The sequence below is a fragment of the Bos mutus genome, chromosome 8 (assembly GCF_027580195.1).
Source record: "Bos mutus isolate GX-2022 chromosome 8, NWIPB_WYAK_1.1, whole genome shotgun sequence".
In the NCBI taxonomy this organism is placed as follows: domain Eukaryota; kingdom Metazoa; phylum Chordata; class Mammalia; order Artiodactyla; family Bovidae; genus Bos; species Bos mutus.
In genome coordinates, this window is record NC_091624.1 from 72,226,923 (window position 1) to 72,249,004 (window position 22,082).

The window sequence follows — 22,082 nt, forward strand, 5'->3', positions numbered from 1 at the left end:
ATAGTGACTCTCAACACTAAAAATGGAGGCAGTCATTGGTAAAAAGGAATCATTTGTACATGAGGTAAGCAGAGACAGTTTGCATGAGTGAGAACTGAGGGAGGAAATCCACAAATAGTAGGAAGAGAAGAATTTGGAACACCATAGGTGTTGAAAGCTGAAATCAGAGATCTTAGAGACAATTTAAGCTAGTATATCCCTAAAAGACAGCAAGCCCAGAACTCAGAGTCTTCAATAGGCAATGATCTCTTTGTAGCACTTAATAAAATTGTTTTGTTTTCATTATTTTTTAATTTATACCATAATCTTGGAAAGTGGTATTGATTTTCTTTTTGGGGCGGTATTGATTTTCAATATGCAACAGTGATAATTTTCTTTTAAAATGCATTCATTTGGAAAAAGAAAATTAGTTCAAAGAAAATCTTAGGTAAATAATGTAAGTGGTACAGAGATGTGGATAAGAATTATGAGGTGGTATGGAGAAGGAAATGGCAACCCACTCCAGTACTCTTGCCTGGAAAATTCCATGGTTGGAGGAGCCTGGTAGGCTACAGACCATGGGGTCGCAAAGAATTGGACACGACTGAGGGACTTCACTTTCTTTCTTTCTATAGTTTCTTTTGGAGAAGGAAATGGCAACCCACTTCAGTGCTTTGGTCTGGAGAATCCCATGGACAGAGGGGCCTGGTAGGCTGCAGTCTATGGGGCTGCAGAGAGTCAGACACGACTAAGCAACTAACACACACACACACACACATGCAGAATCTTGGAGCTGGGGAAACAGTGATCTAGCCTGAATGAACTTTACATTTGGATTTAAAACTGGTGAGATATGAATGCATGTTTGCATTCTAGGTTTGCATTCTTAAAACCTAGAAATGGTTTTAAGATAACACACAAACCTGTCTTCTGTACGTGGTATAGTTAAATTCCTCCAAACAACAGCCCCACAGGCAGAAACTATAAAGGAATGTGGTAGCAAGGTAAGAGCTTATAAGCTTTAGTGACACATCACTTAGGAACCTCCTTTATATCTGCACACTCAACCTACAGCATTACTAGAAACTGGGCATCTTGTCACCTCTTCCTCCTATGAGACAACCCTTAGGGATTTCCCACTACTTACTGATCTTTCAGCACATATTTCTGTTTGTGGCCAGAAAAAGGATAATCCTGTAAGAATAATGCAAGAAATTTATACATGATACTGTACATATTTTTAGTCTAAATAACAATAATAAACAATAATTCAGCCAGATTCAGATTAATTCAGGTGTTGCCAATAACTATGGGAATACAGTATGAATTTACCGAGTCATGTGAGAATTGTAACTATTCATGTAAACAGCGTCGGCTGAGCTCAACAAAGATTCATTAAAAGCCAAAATATGTTCCAGGAACTGGGCCAAGTGTTGAAGAATCATGATCAAAAAGACTCAGTCTCCACCTCCAAGGCATCCATAGTTGTACAAATTAAATATGAGCCATGCTATATTCATGAAATTTTTCATAGTTCATAAAACAGTTTTATTTCATATTACTTTACTTAATACTTACAGAAGCACTGTGATGTAAGATATTATTGTTATCCCCATGTTACAGACAAGGAAACTAAAACCGTCCATTTGATTTGCCCAAGGTTATTAATAGCAGTATCAGTAAGCAATAGAGAAGTCTTGAACCCAAGAATCCTGCTTCCAAATCAGCACTTTTCCTATAATACTGCTGCTAAGTCGTGTCAGTTGTGTCTGACACTGTGCGACCCCATAGACGGCAGCCCACCAGGCTCCCTCGTCCCTGGGATTCTCCAGGCAAGAATACTGGAGTGGGTTGCCATTTCCTTCTCCAATGCAGGAAAGTGAAAAGTGAAAGTGAAGTCGCTCAGTCGTGTCCGACTCTTTACAACCCCATGGACTGCAGCCCACCAGGCTCCTCCGTCCATGGGATTTTCCAGGCAAGAGTACTGGAGTGGGGTGCCATTGCCTTCTCCATTCCTATAATACCAGCTACCTGCAATTATTTCTCTCACAATTCTGCTTCTGGCTATAATGAAGTATTAACATGTACTCCTGGTGAGAACAACTTGAAAAGCCAGAAAAAATACAAAATAAAATCTATTTAAAGGCAGTAAGTCTACTGACATCATTAGAAAATTGCCTTAGCAGCCAGAACTTTAGAGTCCAAGATCAGAGATGAGGGAACCCCAAAAATGTGGCCTACCAACCAGAAAAAGAGTGTAGAAAATCAGGGAACCCAAAAGCTAGTTCTCTCAGAGTGGTACTGATAAAATTTGTAAGTTCCTACCCAGACTAATCAAGAAAAATATGAAAACACCAATTACCAATGTGAGGAGTACAACAGAGGACATCAAACAGACCTATAAGACATTAAGGATATGCTACAGACAACTATTAATGTGACAACACAGATGAAATGGACACATTCATTAAAAGACACATATCAAAAACTGACCCAAAAAGAAATATAAAACTTCAACAGCCCAACATCCATTAAAGAAACTGAATTTGTAGTTAACAATTTATACAAAGAAATTCTAGGTCCAGATGACTTCACAGGTGAATTCCAACTTTTAAGGGAAAATAATAACAATATACTTTTTGAGAACATAGAAAAGGAGGAAAAACTAAATCATTTTATAATATAAGGTCAGTATTACCCTGATTTCAAAAACAAAGACATTAAAATAGAATTACAAAACATTATCCTCATAACACAGATGTAAAACTTAACAAATTATTAGCAAGTTTAATCTAACAATACGTATCTGTTAAATTAGATAATATATATCCACATATATTGGGAGACCCAGGTTCCATTCCTGGGTTGGGAAGATCCCCTAGAGAAGGAAATGGCAACCCACTCCAGTATCCTTGCCTGGAAAATTCCATGGACGAAGGAGCCTGGCAGGCTACAGTCCATGGGGTCACAAAAAGTCGGACACAACTGAGCAACTTCACTTTAATCCACGTATATTATCACATCTTTATCCAGTCATCTGTCAATGGACATTTAGGTTGCTTCCATGTCTTGGTTATTGTAAACAGTGCTGCAGTGAACACTGGGGTGCATGTATCTTTTTGAATTATGGTTTTCTCCAGATATATGCCCAGGAGTGGGACTGCAGGATCATATGGTAGCTCTGTTTCTAGTTTTTTGAGGAGCCTTCATATGGTTCACCATAGTAGTTGTAGAAGTTTGTTAAATAAACTATAGGTTTATTCATACAGTAGCATAGCAGTTCAAAGGAATGAGGAAGATTTCTTTATAATAAGAACTACACAAAGGAGTATTGAACAGAAAAAGGAACAAGGAAAATCTCTTGTAACACTGGGTAAGCACCAGGATAAATGAAAAACAAGAGAAGCCCAGAACAGGCCTTGTAAAATGTCACCTTTGTGTAATAAAGGGAAGGAGAATGTGACTATAAACATTTCTTTCTATTTCCTACAAAGAAGCAACTATAGCATAAAGTAAACTGTAGGAGCTACCTGCTAACGGTTATATATGTTGGGAGGCAGCAGAGTAAAGGAGAGGGGAGATGAACATGAGAATTCTCTGACTGTGCTGTTTTACAGTTTGACTGAACTGTGTAAAAGTTTTACATACTTTAAAAAATTACTGAATTTTTAAAATCCAATTTCTAAAATTTGAAAATGGACTTTCCTGGTGGTCTAGTGGTTAGGATTGCAGGTTTCATCCCTGGTTGGGGAGCTAAGATCCTGCATGCTATGCATTGCAGCCAAAAAAATTTTTTAATTGAAAACAAATGGAAACCTATGGTTCTAACTGTATATCAAATTGATGGCATAATTATTTCAAGTGACTTTTTTTAATTCAATTTTTTTTATTTAGGTAAAATTCATATAATATACAATTAACCATTTAAAAATATATAGTTCAGTGGTATTTAGTGTGTTCACAATGTTGTGCTGTTTTATTATTTTTGACTCTGAGGCCATTTTCTTTGGAATTCTACCCATAGATTATTTTTTTCATTCTAGCTTTATTGAGGTATAAATTTCAGATGTATAGCATCCTGATTTAATTTACACATATCATGAAATGATGTCTATAATAACTTCAGTGAACATCCATACAGATACATTAAAGAAATAGAAAAAAATTTTCCTTATGATGAGAACTCTTAGGATTTACTTTCTTAACTACTTTCATATACAACATACAACAGTGTTAATTATACTGATCATGTTGTACTTACTTATTTTATAACTGGAAGTTTGTACCTTTTTTTTTTTTTTTTTTTAGTTTGTACCTTTTGACTACCTTCATCCAATCCCTTTTCCTCTACCCCCAGTAATCACAAATCTGATCTCTTTTTGCATGAGTTTGTTTGTTTGTTTTCGTCATATGACTGACCCATGACACTATGTTAATTCCTAGTACCCAACATAGTAATTTGATATTTCTATACATTTCAAAATGATCCCCATGATAAGAATAGCTGTCATCAGTCACCAAAGATATTACATAATTATTAACTATATTCCACATACTGTACATTTCATACCTGTGACTCATTTATTTTGTATCTTAGTTTGTACCTCTTAATCTCTTTCATCTACTTCTCTCAACCCTCCACCCCCAAAGAACCACCTGTTTATTCTCTGTGTCTATGACTCTGTTTTCTGTTTAGTTATGTTTGTTGAGAGACTTTCAAACACGAAAATTTGACCATACATCCCTTGAGGTATATGTGAAAAATGTGAAAGTGAAAGTGTTAGTCACTCAGTCATGTCTGACTCTTTGCAACCCCATGAACTATAACCCACCAGGCTCCTCTGTCCATGGAATCCTCCAGGCAACAATACTGGAGTGGGTAACCATTCCCTTCTCCAAGGGATCCCAATCCAGGGATCTTCCCAACCCAGGGATCAAACCTGGGTATCCTGCACTGCAGGCGATTCTTTACTATCTGAGCCACCAGGGAAGATTTTGGTGTCAAAAGAACCACAAAGAAATCTTAAGCTGCATTCAGTGGTCTTATTATTAGAAGTAATATTGACACTTAAAAAAACTATTTTATATATAGTATGATTAGGAAATAAACACTTCAATTCATGTCTTTAGGAACTATGCTTTTCAAAGTAAAATCAAGGAAGTTTAATCCAAACTATGTAATCTTAAATTTAAATTGATTCACATCCATTAGGATACCTACTATTAAGACAACAATTATTGATGAGAATGTGGAGAAACTGGAACCCTTGTCCTTTGCTTGTTAGAATGTAAAATGGTGCAGTCAATGTAAAAACAGTATGGCAGTTTCTTAAAGTATTAAATATAGAATTACCATATGATCCAGCAATTCTACTTCTGGGTACATAACACAGAAGAATTGAAAACAGGGACTCAAACAGGTATTTATACACCCATTTTCATAGTAGTATTATTCACAATTGCCAGAAGATGGAAACAACCCAAGTGTTCATCAATGAATGAATGAATGGATAAATAATATGTGGTATATAAATACAGGGTATATATAATTCTCCCTTAAAAAGTAAGGAATTACATACCACAACATGGACAACCCTTGAGGACATTATGATAAGTGAAATAAACCAGTCACAAAAGGAAGAGAATTTCATAGATACAGAAAGCAGAATGGTAGAAGCTGGAGGAAAAAGGAGTGGGGAGTCAGTGTTTAATGGGTTCAGAGTTTCAGTTTAGGAAGATGAGAAAGCTCTGAAAAAGGATGGTGGTGATGTTTGCAGAACAATGTGGATGTACTTAATGTCACAAAGCTATACATTTAAAAATGGTTTATATGGTAAAATTTATTATGAATATTTTGCAATAATAAAAAATTATACAGGAAACATCAGTATGAACTCATTATCTATTTGTCTCTTACTATGAAATATGTATTTCTGAGTGCTATCCACTAAAAAGGGCTAGAAACATCGACAACCTAGTAGCAACAAGCCCTCCCATCATCAAGATCATTGTTTCTAAGTACTACTCTCCACTAAGAGGATCCCAGACTGTCTGGAGAAATGGCTGTGCCTAGTTCCGGGACTTCCCTGGTGGCTCAGATGGTAAAGAATCTGCCTGTAATTCAGGAGACTCGCTTTCAATCCCTGGGTCAGGACGATCCCCTGGAGAAGGAAATGGCAACCCACGGCAACATTCTTGCCTGGAAAATTCCATGGACCAAGGAGCTTGGCTACAGTCCATGGAATTGCAAAGAGTTGGACACGACTGAGCAACTTAGAGAGAGTTCCAGGGCAAGAAATGTATGGGATGATGGTCTTGAGACATTTGCTAAGCCAGAAAATAAGGACACTTTTGAAGATAAATAGTTCTGTCAAAAGGACACAGGATTCAAAATGAAGGGGCTCCCACTGACCAAAGATGGGAAAATTTGAACAAGGGAAAGAATCATGACTGTAACTGACTGCAACACATAAAACCATCCACAACATGTAAATCCACGTGTTCATAATAATACTAACAAAGAATAAGAAACAGAACCTCATCAATCACCGTTGGATGTTGCTAGTATACCAATTTATTACCTAGAAAACCAATAAAGAGGAGAAATAAAGCATGAATCCTGCCTTTTCCATACATGGTATTTCAGGGTAACAAACAGTTGATGAGGTAGAAATCCTTTCTATGGAAGAATCTCAGCAAATGTGTTCAGAAGGAATGACAGAATGAATTACCATCAGATGCCAAAATCATATTCGAAAGGTTGTTGGTGAATTTATCACAGATGAATCAGGCTGGCAATATCAGAATCCACTTTTCAACCTTAGCATTGCTAAATATCAAATCTCCAGATCTAACTACCAGCTTAAAGGAAACAGTGGGGGTAGAGAAACGAAATAATTGCCACCATGAATAAACACATATACTAAAATTGGAACAATACAGAGAAGATTAGCATGGCCACTATGCAAGGATAACACACAAATTCGTGAAGTGTTCCATATTTTTTAAAAAAGGAAAAAAAGAAAGAACAAGCCAAATCCAGAATGCAAAGAATTTTGTAGGACAAATGACTGCTCAGCAAATGAGATGAGGGGCAACTGTAGAATAAAAGAGACTTTGCAAAGTTAACAACCCAGGGTAACGTGTGGACTCATTCAGACACTGGTTTCCAGACCACTGTCCCCTCTGTTGGAACTTAACCCCGTGCACCTTCTTGGTTGAAGTCTGCAGCTGTGAAGATGTGTTCTGTCTTTTCCTTGGCTTTCTTAGAGCTGAGGGACATCTCTACCTACAGCCTCTGTCTCACAGCAGCTACTGCAAAGTGACAAATAAGTGAGTCTCTCTACATCAGGCCAGTTCACACGGGTGCTCTCCTAGACTTTAAGGAGGGTCTTCTCATCCTGCCATGACCATCCCATCAGCCCAGCATCCCTGCTACCAGGAACAGAGTGGCTGAGAAGTGAAATCTGAGTCTCTTGCTGCCTGACCACACTGTCCTGCCACACTGGCGTTGATATAGTTGTACCCCAGATTGGCAAGGGACAGCTTGGGAAGCAGCCTTCTAATAGGGAGTAGGGGACAGAGCTGCACCCCGTTTTTGCTAACATGTACCCCCTTACTGGATGCAGTCTGCCTGGAGAGAGAAAACAGGACCAACATCTCTCTTCCCTTCCCTTCCTGCCATTATTCCCTTGACAAGAAAGTGTTTTTTCTAATCCCCCTGTGTCTCAACTGCCTGCTCCACTGGAGTGACAGCCACTATAGATAGAAGGTTCCGTTCCTACACTACAGGGCAATTCTGTGAGCTGGGAGTTTTGATATTCTAGTGAAGAGATGAAGGAATACGGGTCATTCTTTCTCACAATAACACTCTTTCTTGCTACCTAATCCCACATACCACACAGAAGTCTAATATTAGTACATTTTTTTCTTTAAATTCCTTTGTAACAAATCCTAATCTCCCAAGCATATGAACACCTTGGCTTAGCAGGGCAAAGAACATGTGCTCAGAAATGCAAAAGAAAAAGAGCACATTAATAACATCCATATCACTACTCTTATACACACACATGCACACACATACAGACTTACTTGGAATTATACATATTTTAAGTTTTATATTTTTAGATAAAAAATAATAAATTACTGCATTCTCATTACAAAAAAACCCACCTATTGACAATAATTGACTTTTGCCATCTCAAAACATAGTTATATGTAGGTATTTACCATTTTCTCATGTAATTTAATATTCTGCTAAAATATGCTTTTCAGTCTCTGCATGGTTGTCCAATGTATTTTTACACCCTTTCTCAAACTTTAGCCAATTCACTTTACTAGACAGTTAATTTTTTTCCAACTGGGTTGGGATGAACAGCCCTTTAGTATTTTGTTGGTATAAGTTTCTAGAGGTAGAATGGTTGAGTTAAAAAATACAAATGCTTTTGATAGAAAGGTTACACATTGCCTAATTATCCTTAGAAAATCATAGCATTTTCTAGGTCCACTGGCACTGTGTGACACTTCCCATTTTCCATTTTCCTCTCTAAGTTTATAATTTAAAATGTTCAAATTATAAATTCAAAATTGTGAATTTTAAAATTTTATGTTAAAATATATTTGTTCAGCTAGTAAATATTGGTTCAAATGTTCATTTCTTTCAGTATTAGTGAGACTGAAGATTTTCATATGTATTAACCATTTATATTTATTACTGTAAATGATATCTTCCGATGAGGAAACCAAGGTTCAGAGAGATTAAATGACTTGTTCAAAGACACACAGCTTCTATGAAACAGATAATTTTTTTTTTCATATTCTAAAATGAAATAGAATTGCTCTTCAGTTTGTCAAGTGAGTAATAAAGTTATGGGGCAAAGTTCTGTTGGATTCGAGACTTCAAGGGTATCCAACTAAAATACAAGTCTATTCAGGCCAAATAATCTTTATAAAATATAGCTTGGAGTATTACTGTGGAGATTTAATGAATTATAGTTTCTTTTACCCCTTAATTTTTAATCCCAAGAGAAATCCAAATCAAAATTGGAAGACAAAAAAGAGATTGCTAAAAAAAAAAGGTATTGGAATATGCTGACAGCATCCTTCTTACTATCAGTCATGAATCACAGCTGTAGATGCTAAAGGAGACTCCAGTACTCATGACCTCCTTCTCCCCATTATCACAGCATGAGGACAAAGCATCCAGCTGTGTATGTTTTATGGTGGTAGAATGCAACCAGCATACTATTTTAAGAGATGTTCAGAAGCTGATGACTTACTTTTTGTCTCTGAATGCCCCTTTTCATTTCTATGCCAAGTAATATATAAGGCCAGGCTGTCACCCACTGACTTAACTTTGTGTGGCAATGTCAAAGTCTCCTTTCTTTAATAACTAACAAGAGAGTCCGTGAGTTAACAATTTAAGAGAGAGAGAGAAACAATAACAATAAGGGAAATGTCAGAGTTACTTAAATGGTAAAAAGAGAGAGAGGACGAAAAAGGGGGAGGGGGACGGAGGGAGGATGGAAGGAAGGGGCAAACAGACACACCGGCAAAATGTAATTAGTAAGAACTGGCCAAAGGTATATTTCAGCAGGATGAAAGAATTTGAGGGACCAGGGGAAAGTGAAAAGGAAGATATACTGGAGGGGTAAAATCCTAACACTTCTTTCCACTTGGCTTTAAGATCTTATCCCAGAAGAGTGGAGATTTTATTTCAGGAGCTGAGTAGTTAAGATCCCCTCAGGTAGTTTACAAGAGAAATGCTTCTCCACTCCTGTCCAATTTGCAATTATTTGTGCCCATGACTAGCCCAGGCTAAGAAAGTAAAAAAGAACAGAACTTGAGCACCAGGGGGGTCTCCAACTTCCTCCCTCTCCAAAGTGATGCTTCCTATTCCATTTCTTGTCTTAGGCAGAGAAATCAGGTAGAATTATTGAGTGCTCGTAGCAGCAATGGAGAGATGATTCAAGAGTTCAACCACTGCCCCATAAAACGCATGCAGCTTCCACTTGAGCAGAGCACTGTAGGACACCAAAGCATTTCCTGGATGTGGGTGGAGGGATTCTTGACGATCTTGCAGACAGTAAAATTCACGTAACTCAAGACTAATTTTCCCATAACAATTCTATATTTGTTTCTCATAGTAGAGGTGGTGGTTTAATGCAGAGTTTGTGCACTTAGCTGAGTAAGACCACTGAGTTCAACCCTTGATCCTTCTCTGACTAGTGAAGGGAACTTAAGCAAGTTACTTATCCTTCTTTTACCTCAAATTCCTCAGCTCTAAAATGAAAATAATGATAATACACAAGATCTCATTTGATTTTTCCAGCAGCCCCATGGGATATAATAGTCCCTACTTCACTGAACTGTCATGAGGACCAAAGTAGTCAGTATGTATAAAGTGGTTAGGAGGGTGTCTGGCAAATGTTAAGTGCACTATTGTTATTAATTGTCTTAATTATCTTTTGTTACCAGCTAAAGTGGAACTGCCATTTTAGTAAAGCATAAACACAGTTTATAATTCATCTGGCCTACATGCTTTGAACTTCTGAGATTCTTGACTTTTAATGCAGGAGATGTTAATTATTGCAAAATGAATGTATATGTTTAGACTCTATTCTCCTTTTTCTATTACCCTATTTTTAGACTGCATAGTTCAAAGAAGCATAAAATGAGTATGTACTATGTGAGCTTTAGGTGTGAAAGTACAATAGATTTAGGGTCCCTGACAGTAATTTAAAGGAAATTACTATTAATCAATATACAAAGGTTCTTATGTGTGTGAAATGGCTCAACGTATCTTCAGGACAGGCAGGGAACAAAGGAGGAAGTAAGAAAACGCCTGCCTAGGTTGACTCCAAGTAAAACTCATGATGGCACTTGCTGTGTGCCAGGCACTGTTCTAAGTCTTTTACATACATGCTTGTATTCAATTCTTACAATACCCTCGTGAAATAAATACTGTGAATGCCTCCATTTACACACGCAGAAAGCGAGACAAAAAATTTAAGTATTAATAACTTGCCCAAGAACACCCAACTGGTAAATGGTGGTGCTGGGATTTAAACCCAAATATATCCTACCCCCAAAACTCAGGTGTAACTGTCTTACTACACCTCCAAAAACTGCAATGTACAAAGTTTGTCTTAGATTCTTCAACTTTTTTCTCTCTTTGCTAAGTCACTTCAGTTGTGTCCGACTCTGTGCGACCCCATAGACAGCAGCCCACCAGGCTCCACTGTCCCTGGGATTCTCCAGGCAAGAACACTGGGGTGGGTTGCCATTTCCTTCTCCAATGCATGAAAGTGAAAAGTGAAAGTGAAGTCACTCAGTCATGTCTGACTCTTCGCAACCCCACAGATTGCAGCCCACCAGGCTCCTCTGCCCATGGGATTTTCCAGGCAAGAGTACTGGAGTGGGGTGCCATTGCCTTCTCCATTTTCTCTCTTTAGGACCTGTTTATTCCTTAAATACAGCCCTATCTACAAGTGTAATGGGCATGGATGTGCTTATGATAAACACTTTGGAAAATACAGAAGGATAGAAAGCAAAAAGATTCAGACATCATATTATCACCCAAAGATGAGCACTGTTAAAATTTTGTGTTCCTTCTAGACTTTTTTCTAAGTACATGGCTTTGTTTTATGTTTGTTTTACACAGTTGTGATCACACTATATAAACAGTTTTAATCTTCTTGCTTTCCCTATTATGACATGTGCCATCCTATGCTCTTAGAAATGTCATAAACTTCCTTTATAGAGGCTGAATAATGTACAGCTGCATGGCAGTTCCATAAAATATTTACCATTCCTTTCATGCTGGACATCTGAGTATTTCCAGCCTTTTTACTGCAGGATGGAAATCTCTGTCCCCTCTTTCTTAATAGTTTCCCTTCTTCTGACATCTCTTCAGATCTTCCCCAGGCACACAACGACTTGGGTATTCCTCTATCTTTCCTTTCTCAAAATGTATTTTCTGAAAATGAGCTGATAAGCTCATTCACACTAAAGTGTACATGGTTCATAAAACTTACTTTCTCTTCCAGGACACTTCTGTCAAAGCGCCAAAGGAATGACGCTCTAATTGTGAGGAGTTAGTTATCAGAAAAATTTAGTTGGGGAGATTCCCCAATTGGAGGAGACTCTACAACAGCAAAAAGGTGCGGGGCTGCGGTAACCTAAGGAAAGCTGACGAGAAGGCAAGACTAGAGCTGCGAGGTGGTAGTGTGGTTGAGGGAAGAAAAACGTTTTGTATAAGCTAGGGTGAAAATTAAAAAAAAAAAAACCTGAGTAAAAACGGAAGAGAATTAGAAAATCCACTCCGCGGCACTTACCTAGTTTCTCCAACTCTCCTGCTTTTGCCTTTCCAAAACATTTGGCCTGAGGGATGGGCCCGCCCACCTTTTAGTCAGCTCGGCTCGGTTGGGTTCTCAGTCTTTATTACTTTGCCAAGTCTCACAGCTCTGGGGCCTCGGGCGGCCACAGAGGCAGCCTCAAGGAGCGGAAGCGAAGTTCTAAGAGGGTCCATTCCAAGCCCTGGGCCCACAGACAGTCCTGTAGGAGGTTCACCTCCCTGGACCCAAACAGGAGAGTTAATAATACCTCTGGGGGCGGCGGGTTAGAAACCTCGTGTGAAAGTTCACAAAGTCCCGTTCTGCCCCTAGCACTCTTTCTTTCACTCCTCCTAGAGGCTTCAGGCTTTCTAGGCTGTTGGCAAGTCCGAGAAGCAAAGGGCACCCAAAACAGAACTCAGTTCCCCCCAACTCTCCCCACTCGGGTGCTGCACTGCGTGGAGAAAGAGGAGGCGTGGGGGTGTGCAGGCTGAAGTTCAAGCCAAAGGGGCCACTGACTCCGCCCCTCCGCCCCGCAAGGATTAGGGTGCAGAGGAAACCGTAAATCCGAAAACCTAGCCTGACCAATTTAAAAAAAAAAAAAAAAGCGAAAGGCTCCAGCCTGAAACTGGGGCGGAGCACACTGCTCTCCTGAGGGCCGACCCGGCTCCAGCTGCAGCGCGAACGCCCTCCCAGGCTTGCTCCACGGTACCCCGGGCGCACCACGCACGCACCCGCCTCCCTGGGCCGGCCGCTCCTCCCTCCTTCCTTGCTGGTTGGCCCGGGTGCCGCAAGCGCGGCGGCAGCAGGAGGAGCCGGGCGCGCCCGCCACGCACAGCACGGGCGGCAGGCGCGGCGCACGAGCTCAGGTGGCGGCTGCGGCGGTGGTGACAGCAGCGGCTGCAGCAGCTAGCGCACACCCTCTCCGCGTCGCGCCCGCAATCTTCCACTGCGCCGCGGAGCTAGCGGCCGTCCCAGGGTTTCCCCGGCCCCCGCGCGCACGGGCGAGCCCCACGCACAATAGCGGCCGCCTCTATTGTGGTTCCGAGCCCGGGCGCCAGCTATGGGGAAGCCGGCGAGGAAGGGATGCGACTGGAAGCGCTTCCTGAGGAATAATTGGCTGCTACTTTCCACCGTGGTCGCGGTGGTGCTAGGTGAGATGCGTGGCGGGTGGGCGACGCGCGCACTCTCACGCGCTCCCAGCACCCAGGCCGCGTGCGGGGCGGGCGCGTGTGAGGATCTGCATGGCGCTGGCGCACCCGGTGCTCGGTTCCTCGGCGCCCCCTCGGCTTCCGACACCGCGCGGGGGCTTACCCTCGAGGGTGCTGATTTCTTCGTACTAAGAACAAAGCTCCTCCGGGACACCCATTTGCGTGCTCCGTGAGCTTCGGGTTCCTGCTTTACCCAAAATGATCATAGGGGCTTGGAAGGGGGAAAGGGAAACAAGGTCTTGATTCTTACCGTTTGGAAGCAAATGTGGTTTAATTGTTTAAATCCTATCTGCTCCCCTCCTTTTTTTCCTCCCTGAACCATGCGTTGAGCGGACAGAGCGAATGTGGATGATGGTTTGCGGTTGAACTGAAAGAGGCATCTTAACCTCAGAAATGGTCCGGTCCCCGGCGGGAGGGAGACTGGATGTTACAGTCGGTCACTCTTCCTAGTCAGTGCTTGTAAAGGTACCTGCCCACGCGGCGACGAGCCGCTGCCCGTACCCAGGCACGGAAAACCTGCCAGATTTGTGCTTGAATTCAGGGATGTGCAGTGATGGTCCGCAGGAAGTCTAGGGGAAGGGAGACCTATCAGATTTCTCCCTTTCCACTCTGCAAATCTACCGAGGTCGCATCCTTGAGCTCCCCTGCTCGCCACATTTCTTTTCTATTGAAAGTAATATTTAAGTCATATTTGCTTGTTTTTAAACAAGGTGTATTTAAGTGATTTATTCCTGACACATCACTGGATCAGGTGAATGTCTGAGCCATTGCTCAGAGGTATGAGTTATTCCAGTTTCGACTCTGAATTTCTGCCAGGTTGTCTGTTTTACAGCTTGGGCCCTGGGATGCTCCTCTTTGGTGTTGGAGCCAACTGTCTCCTTTCCTCCAAGACCTGGCCCAGGTGGGGACACCCAGCAGGTGAGGCTCCTTTGAAGTCCTCACCTTCCATTTGGAAACTGGAGCTGGGAGGAGGGGTAGCCTTCGCCTCTCCCAACCCCAAGCACATTTCTCTCCAGCTGCTGCTGCTCAATCTCAGAATATTTGGTGTCACCTGCTTTCTATCTTGGTGCTCCGCCCCCAAAAACGTCTGTGGAAGTTAACGCGATTCTCAGGGTCGGATTTGCTCCTCTAGATCCTTGCGCAAAGTCAGGTTTCTAGTAGATAAACAACATCCTGGAATTACTTTAGCAGAGGCTATCTGTGGGAGGAAAAGAGAGAAGCAGAGGAGCAAGTCTTGACTACTTAGCTCTGTTTTCCCCAAGAAGAGTCACGTGACTCTAAGGAAAGGGCTATCCTGCCCCATCACATTTTAAATAACAGATTCCTCAAAAAGAGTGATGTGATTTTCTTGCAGGCAAATAGATGAGATGGTCTTGTTTTCCTAGTGACAGGAGTCCAGAATTAATTGTGAAATCCCTTCTTCGGGATGGTTTTGGGTAGGCTGGCATTTCCCTCCCGATTCCTTGTGGAAGTGAAATGATCCTGCCTTTTCAGCTGTGGAGTTTTCCAGAAATACTCACCTGTTGACCACGTGTGGCATGCTGGTGTTGAGTTTACTGATTCACTGAAGGCTGGTTTGGCAAAGATTTTGAAAATTGTTCCCTGGCCTTCAGAACCTGTCACGTATATACATCTTCCGGGTCACTGGGGATAAAATGTCTGTTTTGCAGATGGGGCCTTTGGTGCCAGATGGGCAATTTTTTCCAGTTTTAATGTGGGTAAGCCCTGGGAGCGTGATTTCAGATTCTTTGGTCCAGAAAGGAAAACACAATATTAAATCTGTAAGTACTCAGCTGAAGTCTTTCAGCACATTTGCTCCTCAAGGAGTAACATTAGGCTGTCCTGAGCATTTCAACTCTTGGTCTGAGAAGTGTCGGGCCTACACCACCCTCAGTGCACCCATCACAAGGCTCTTCCCAGGATTCTTCTCTTTCTTTCTTTGGAGCACTGGGCTTGAGTACAAAAGTCACACCTCTGTCTCTGTCATCTGTGCTAACTCATTCTGGGTTAAACCCAGAAGTGAAATTGCAACCAACTTATAACAGAGATGCTAAGTCCATCCATAAGCGCTTTTGACCATGATAGTAAGTTTAGTTTTGTAACAGTCTTAATTGATGCAGAGATCGCAAACAGTCTCATGTAGCCTCCTTTCCGAACCTTTCAACATGTGGACCTTAAAAAAGGAAAAAGTTTTTATTACCCTGACAGAATATCATCTTCTGATTAAAACTGAAGTATTTTGTCCCTGCTATATATAATTCATCAGCCCTGACACTTTAAAATATTTTGATTTTTGAAGTGAAGGGCAAAACTTTTTAGCAACCAGCTGAAAGCCTCTGATTTTTCAAGACAGTATGTGAGAGGAGATGTAATTAAAGGTCATCTTTATTAGGTGTAAATGTTAGTTTCTTTTGTGGACAAAGAGATACTAAAAGCTAACTATTTCCTTATATTGTTACTCAAGAAATAAAGAGGCTGAATAGTTATGTGACTTTCTTTGTTAAAGTGACTATCTTTCACTATCTGTAAAACCCTACAAGGTCCTGGAGATAACATCTTAGATTTTCAGATGAGAGGCCTTTAGTAAAATCTGATTGTATGTGTGTGTGTGTCTGTCACTCAGTCGTATCTGACTCTGAGACCCCATGGATTCCTCTGTCCCTGGAATGGACTGCCATTCCCTTCTCCAGGATCTTCCCAACCAACGAATCAAACTTGGGTCTTCTGTATTGCAAAAAGACTCTTTACGGTCTGAGCCACCACGGATTAGGAACAATTTTCACTGTATTCATTACGATTCTTGCAGGCCTTTCCCTTGCTTCTGTAGTGTAGTAGTACAAGAACAGAGACTGGAGTCAAGAGTCTTAGATTTGAATTCTGATCTAGTCATGCTCTGTGATTTAGACAAAATCTCTCATTCTCTGGAATCCTCAATTTCCTCATCTGGAAAATAGGGATATAGATCATTCCCTCCTATGCTATTAGAGTTGATTAAGATAATGTGAAAATACCTGGTTGTATGACTAGCATATAACAGACACTCAGTAAATGTCATTTTAAGGTGATTTGAATACCTTGATTCTGAGGAAATTAATATTTTCTTATGAAATAAGGTCTCTCATGGTCTTTCTCTGTCCTGGTTGGTGTCCAGCCTAGAATTCTGAGTCCAGGGTGATTCAAGTATTTTGATGACATGTTCTGTCCAGGTGAACACCAGCCTCCAGAGCACTCACTATTCATTGTTTTAAAAGGCTATGGAAAGGATTAATCATTTTGTTTTGTGCCCCATATAGCATGATTCTCATTTCATTTAACAGGCAGAAATTCTGAGGGAAGAATTTTTGTGCTTTCAGTGGGAATTCTGTTCAAGCAGAATCAGTGTGTGAGAATTCTGTGCATTGTAATTCAAGTCAACCGGTAATGATCATAGCATGTATAATGTTGGCAAGGCACTCATGGAACCCTCACCCCGCTCACAACATAAAGCCTGATCATTCTGTCCAGACAGGTTGTGCTTTATTTCAGTCGTTTGAAAAATCTGATTTCCAGCTTATGCATTTTCAGGAAAGGATATAGCTATTGTTATTTACAGGACAGAACCGACAAGCTTATTCTTCCTGAATAATTTTCTTCAGCACACTAAAGGAAGCAATCATTTATAGATTCAGATTCTATTGTCTAAAACTGAGAACAGTTTCTTCATGTTCTCAGTAATATCCTTGCCCAAGCCAGCCTCATGTCTCCTCCGCTGGGGCTCTTGTAGTATATATCTGGCAGTGCTAATTTGAGCTGTGGCATAAGCTCTCCTGCTGTGTTTCTACATGTCTCTGAAGACCCTGAGTATGGGATGGGGGCGGGGGAACGGCTTCAGCTCAGTGTTCAGAATGTATTTTGTTATCATGAAACTCATGTGCTTCAGCCTGTGCTGCGGGGCCTCTAATCAGCTCAGCCTTAGAATATACCAGTACTGTAACTGGCACTTAAATCATTTGCTCATTCAACAAATCTATATCAGGCATCTCCTGTGTGCCAGGGACTTTTCTAGAGGCAGGGCACACAACAGTGAACAAAATAAAACCCCTGTCCTCATGGAGCATATGTTGAAGTGGAGATAAGTAGACAGTAAACCGGATAAAGAGGTAAACTACAGTATAGAGTACATTGGATGGTGAGAGTGTTCTAGAGTAACATAAAGCAGGGAGGGGAACTTCCAGGCAGTTATAGTTGGAATAGGGTGAATGGGAAGGCCCTGCTGCTGCTGCTGCTGTTGTTAAGTTGCTAAGTTGTGTCCAACTCCTTTGCGACTCCCATGGACTATGAGCTGCCAGGCTCCTCTCTCCCTGGGATTTTCCAGGCAAGAACACTGGAGTTACCATTTCCTTCTCCAGGGGACCCTCTCAACCCAGGGATGGAACCTGCATCTCCTGCATTGGCAAGTGAATTCTTTACCATTGAGCCACCAGGCCCTGCTAAGAAGGTGACAGTTGAGTTGAGACTGGGAAGAAGTGAGGGAACACGTGCACAGATATCTGGGGCGATCCCAGCATGCTTGAGGAAGAGCATGGGAATGGAGTGGGAAGGGGAGAGGCGATAGGATGGTGTGAGCTCTTATAAGGACGTTGATTTTTACTGGAGTTGGAAAACCATTAAAAGGTTTTGAGCAGAGTAGTGACATGTTCCGATTGTCTTAATCTGCTCTCCTGGCTGCTCTTAGACCACAGATGGCAAACACAAGGGTGGAAGCCGAGAGACCAGCTTAGGAGGCTAGTGCAATTAGCCACTTTTCTAATCTCATTTCTGTCATGGTTAGTAAAATCTTAGGAAATGCTTAAGAAAAATCAATGAGAAAAATATTGCAACTGTTAGGTAGGCGTTATTGCTTTGCCGTTATATGGATGAGGAAACAGACATGAAACAGCGCAGGACGAGCTCAGGATCACTCAGATAACAACTGGCAATTCCCAGCTTTACTGTACTTTCCCTCCCCCTCCTTTGGATGCTGTCCTCCTCTTTGTCTCCATCTCCCTAGTCCTCACAGAACCTCTTGAGGATCACAGTGGTCTGGCTGTGTGCCATGTTGAAATAGGGAATGAAGACTCTGTAGTGTTCGATTTGGGCTTCAGTTGCCCCTTTCTCCCCTGAGACTGAGAAGGGGCAGAAACATGTCTCTAGGGACTGTCGGAATTGCAGTGTATATCCTGGAGGAACACTGTTCCTGTGGGGTTTGCCGGACTCATTAACCAGGTTGGTCTCCACTCTAGGCTCAGCGTCACCCTTACACCTTGGTCCATGAGGCTGCCCTGCTATTCTTTCCACCTTCAAAGTCTGCCCTTCTTACCTTCGAACTCAGTGGCTTGGTGTGACTGGTGTAAAGGGTGTGACTGAGGTACATAAGGGAAAAAAGCAAAGCTGCCACAGAGGTCAGGGGCCGGATCGTAGAGGGATTGGAATGCCACACTGATAAGTTCAGACGTGCTCCTGGGGATGAAGCTGGGCAATGACATGGTCAGGACTGTGCTTAGAAAAGGTCCTTGAGGCAGATGGATGTGGCGAATGGATCCAAGGAGGGTAATGTTGCAGGTGGGCAGAACACCCAGGGGATTACTGTCAAGGTGCAGGTAGAGAGGGAGATGGGGGCCTCAGCAGGGCAGCAGCAGTGGGAGTAGAAAGGAAAAGATGGCTCTGTGAGGTGTTCGGCAGGTTGACCTGACACTCCTTGACTAGGTTTGGTCCTTGTAACGAGGAGGTGGTGATCTCTAGCAGGAGAGGGAGTCCTGGCGGGGGCAGCAGCTTGGAGAACTATCATGCCTTCCCACAGCACAGAACCAATATCAACTTGCTCTTTGTTGCCCTGTAGTTGGAAAAAAAGTGAAAGTGAAGTCACTCAGGTGACCCCATGGACTGTAGCCTACCAGGCTCCTCTGTCCATGGGATTTTCCAGGCAAGAGTACTGAAGGGGATTGCCATTGCCTTCACCAGGGGATCTTCCCAACCCAGGGACCGAACCCAGGTCTCCCGCATTGTAGGCAGACGCTTTACTGTCTGAGCCACAGGGAAGTCCAAGTAGTTAGAGTATTTACTAATGTTTGCCCTCCCCACTGACCCTTGAAGAGCCCTTGAGGGAGGGAGTTCTGGCTGCCCCTCACTATATCCACAGCACCTGTCACAATGCCTGGTGTGCTCAATACATTTGTTGAGTCATTTATGACCCAGGGAGATAGTAAGAGGTTATCTTTGTTTATTGAATGAGTAAATTAGCCCAAACCTAAGCTTGAATTCCATCATACATTCTTCTCTGCCTGCTTCACCCTCTGATTTGCATAAGACAGATTAACAGTATTATACATACTTATCAAGTATGTTAAACGTTTCTTCCTCACAACTAGGTTATAGACCCCTAGAGGGCAGAAGCATTCCTATTACCCTTCTTATCAGAAGGAAGAGAGGTTTGGATTAGCTGGAAGAGAAAAAAGATTTCGTTGAAATGCCAGCTCCCATTTATAGGTAGCCAACTGTCTGAAGTGATATTTTGTTGAGAAAGAATTGGAAACAAAAGTTCTGAAATTGATTACCGATGTCTGCCAAGGGCTTAAGATCAGGGAGCAGTGGCACGTGTGCTGCACGCTTGTTGACCCTGGGTCAGATCACTGAAGTTCCTTCTAGATTTAAGATCCTTTAGCTCTATGCTTGTGTAGTCATTCCTAAGTTCATTGCTCAGACTGAGAGGAACTCTTCTTAGGGAACTTAGGAAGAGTTAAAGTCATTACTGGCTTCCCTGATGGCTCAGCGGTAAAGAATCCACCTGCAATGCAGGAGTTGCAGGAGACACAGGTTCAGGTTCGATCCCTGGGTGGGGAAAATCCCCTGGATGAGGAAATAGCAGCCCACTCCAGTATTCCTGCCAGGAGAATCCCAGGAACAGAGAAGCCTGGCAGGCTATGGTCCATAGCGTCACAAAGAGCTGGACACAACCAAAGCGATTTAACCCACATACACACAAAGTCATTACTAGAGGATAAAACGACCTTGATGTTGAATCAGTTGTTCTACATCTGTGACTTGGGATATAATAATGTAAATTGTGTGTGGAACAGTTATGAAGGTAATGTTCTATGTCAGCTTTAAATTATTCATTACAACAGTAATATGAGGTCTAAAAACTTATATTGTTTTTATACAGGAATGTGTATCTTGCATGTATTTGCTTACTTAAATATATTGGGGAAGCAATCGTTTAGCTGACTAGATCCCAGTTTCACATATGGAAGAATTAGGGAAACAGTTTTGGGCTTTGAATACCTATGCCTGGTTTGGTTTTAGTTTTGGAACCAAATCAGAATCCAGAGATGTAGAATCAGAACCAGAGTTGTAGAATCACTGAAAAGATTATGATTTTTAGTTGATCAAACTTACCATCTGTCAAAAATTTGAGCAGTGGGCATAAGAAATAAAGGAAGCTTAAAATGATCACACAAGATGTAGAAAGCTGCTGCTGCTGCTGCTGCTAAGTCGCTTCAGTCGTGTCCGACTCTGTGTGACCCCATAGGCGGCAGCCCACCAGGCTCCCCTGTCCCTGGGATTCTCCAGGCAAGAACACCAGAGTGGGTTGCCATTTCCTTCTCCAATGCATTAAAGTGAAACGTGAAAATGAACTCGCTCAGTCGTGTCCAATTCCTGGCAACCCCATGGACTGCAGCCCACCAGGCTCCTCCGTCCGTGGGATTTTCCAGGCAAGAGTACTGGGGTGGGGTGCCATTGCCTTCTCCGATGTAGAAAGCTAACACATGCCAAATCTGGATTTGGTGGCACTCATGTAGTTGCTCCAGTGGAAGAAAACCCTGGGTTGCACAGACAAGGTACAAATAAATGGGATTAGGAATTAGCAATCGGAGAGCATATACACGCTCAGATGAGCACTTGCTTATAAAGAGAGAACACTTTCCACGTTAATTACTTGGGAGGAGCTGTGATTACCTTTAATAGAGCTGAGACTGGAAGTAGCTGGCCTGTAGGGAGTCAGTGACATGTTGGCCTGATGCCAGGCAGCTCTGTCCGCCTGAGCTGCAGGTCTCCCCCGTGTTAATGTCTCTGGAGATCTGGGGTCACAGATACTGTGGGGACTGGAGCACTCTTGAAGAAAATGAACTCATCTTAGACAACACTGAGTTGGCCCAATTAGACTCCTCTGCAGCAGTGTGTGTTAAAGTAGCAAGCCTTTCCTATTTTGAATGTTCCACATACATCTAATAGAAGACAATATTGGAGACAGTTACTACTAAGCCAATAATTCACTTTGGAGCTATAGTTTAGCCCAGCAGATAGATTTGGAAGGAGCTAATTCATTATACTTGCTGAGGAAACAGACCCAAACGGTGACAAAGAGGGCTCTGTTGTAATTAGTAAGCTCCACAGTAACACCTCTGTTAATGGAAAGGAAGTGTTTCAGTGACTCATTTCATTGCCAGAAATGTTACTACCCTGTGTTTGAAAAATATCTGCTGACTGCCTGTTCCATTACCAGAGGTAGAATATTTCCTTTCCAACAAATACTCCTGCGTTT

At 42.0% G+C, this 22,082-nt stretch overlaps 1 protein-coding gene and 1 pseudogene across 1 annotated transcript in view; both read left to right on the forward strand.

Annotated features, from left to right (window-relative positions):
- Positions 1 to 6,884: 6,884 nt before the first annotated feature.
- On the forward strand, positions 6,885 to 6,984 carry LOC138989074 (U6 spliceosomal RNA; annotated as a pseudogene).
- A 5,970-nt stretch (positions 6,985 to 12,954) lies between these two features.
- SLC1A1 (solute carrier family 1 member 1) overlaps positions 12,955 to 22,082 on the forward strand; it is a 73,737-nt gene continuing 64,609 nt past the window's right edge. The window contains exon 1 of the mRNA XM_005891371.2: positions 12,955 to 13,465. Within this exon, the coding sequence (XP_005891433.1) occupies positions 13,375 to 13,465 (91 nt within the window). The 5' untranslated portion in view covers positions 12,955 to 13,374. The remainder of the gene's footprint in view (positions 13,466 to 22,082) is intronic.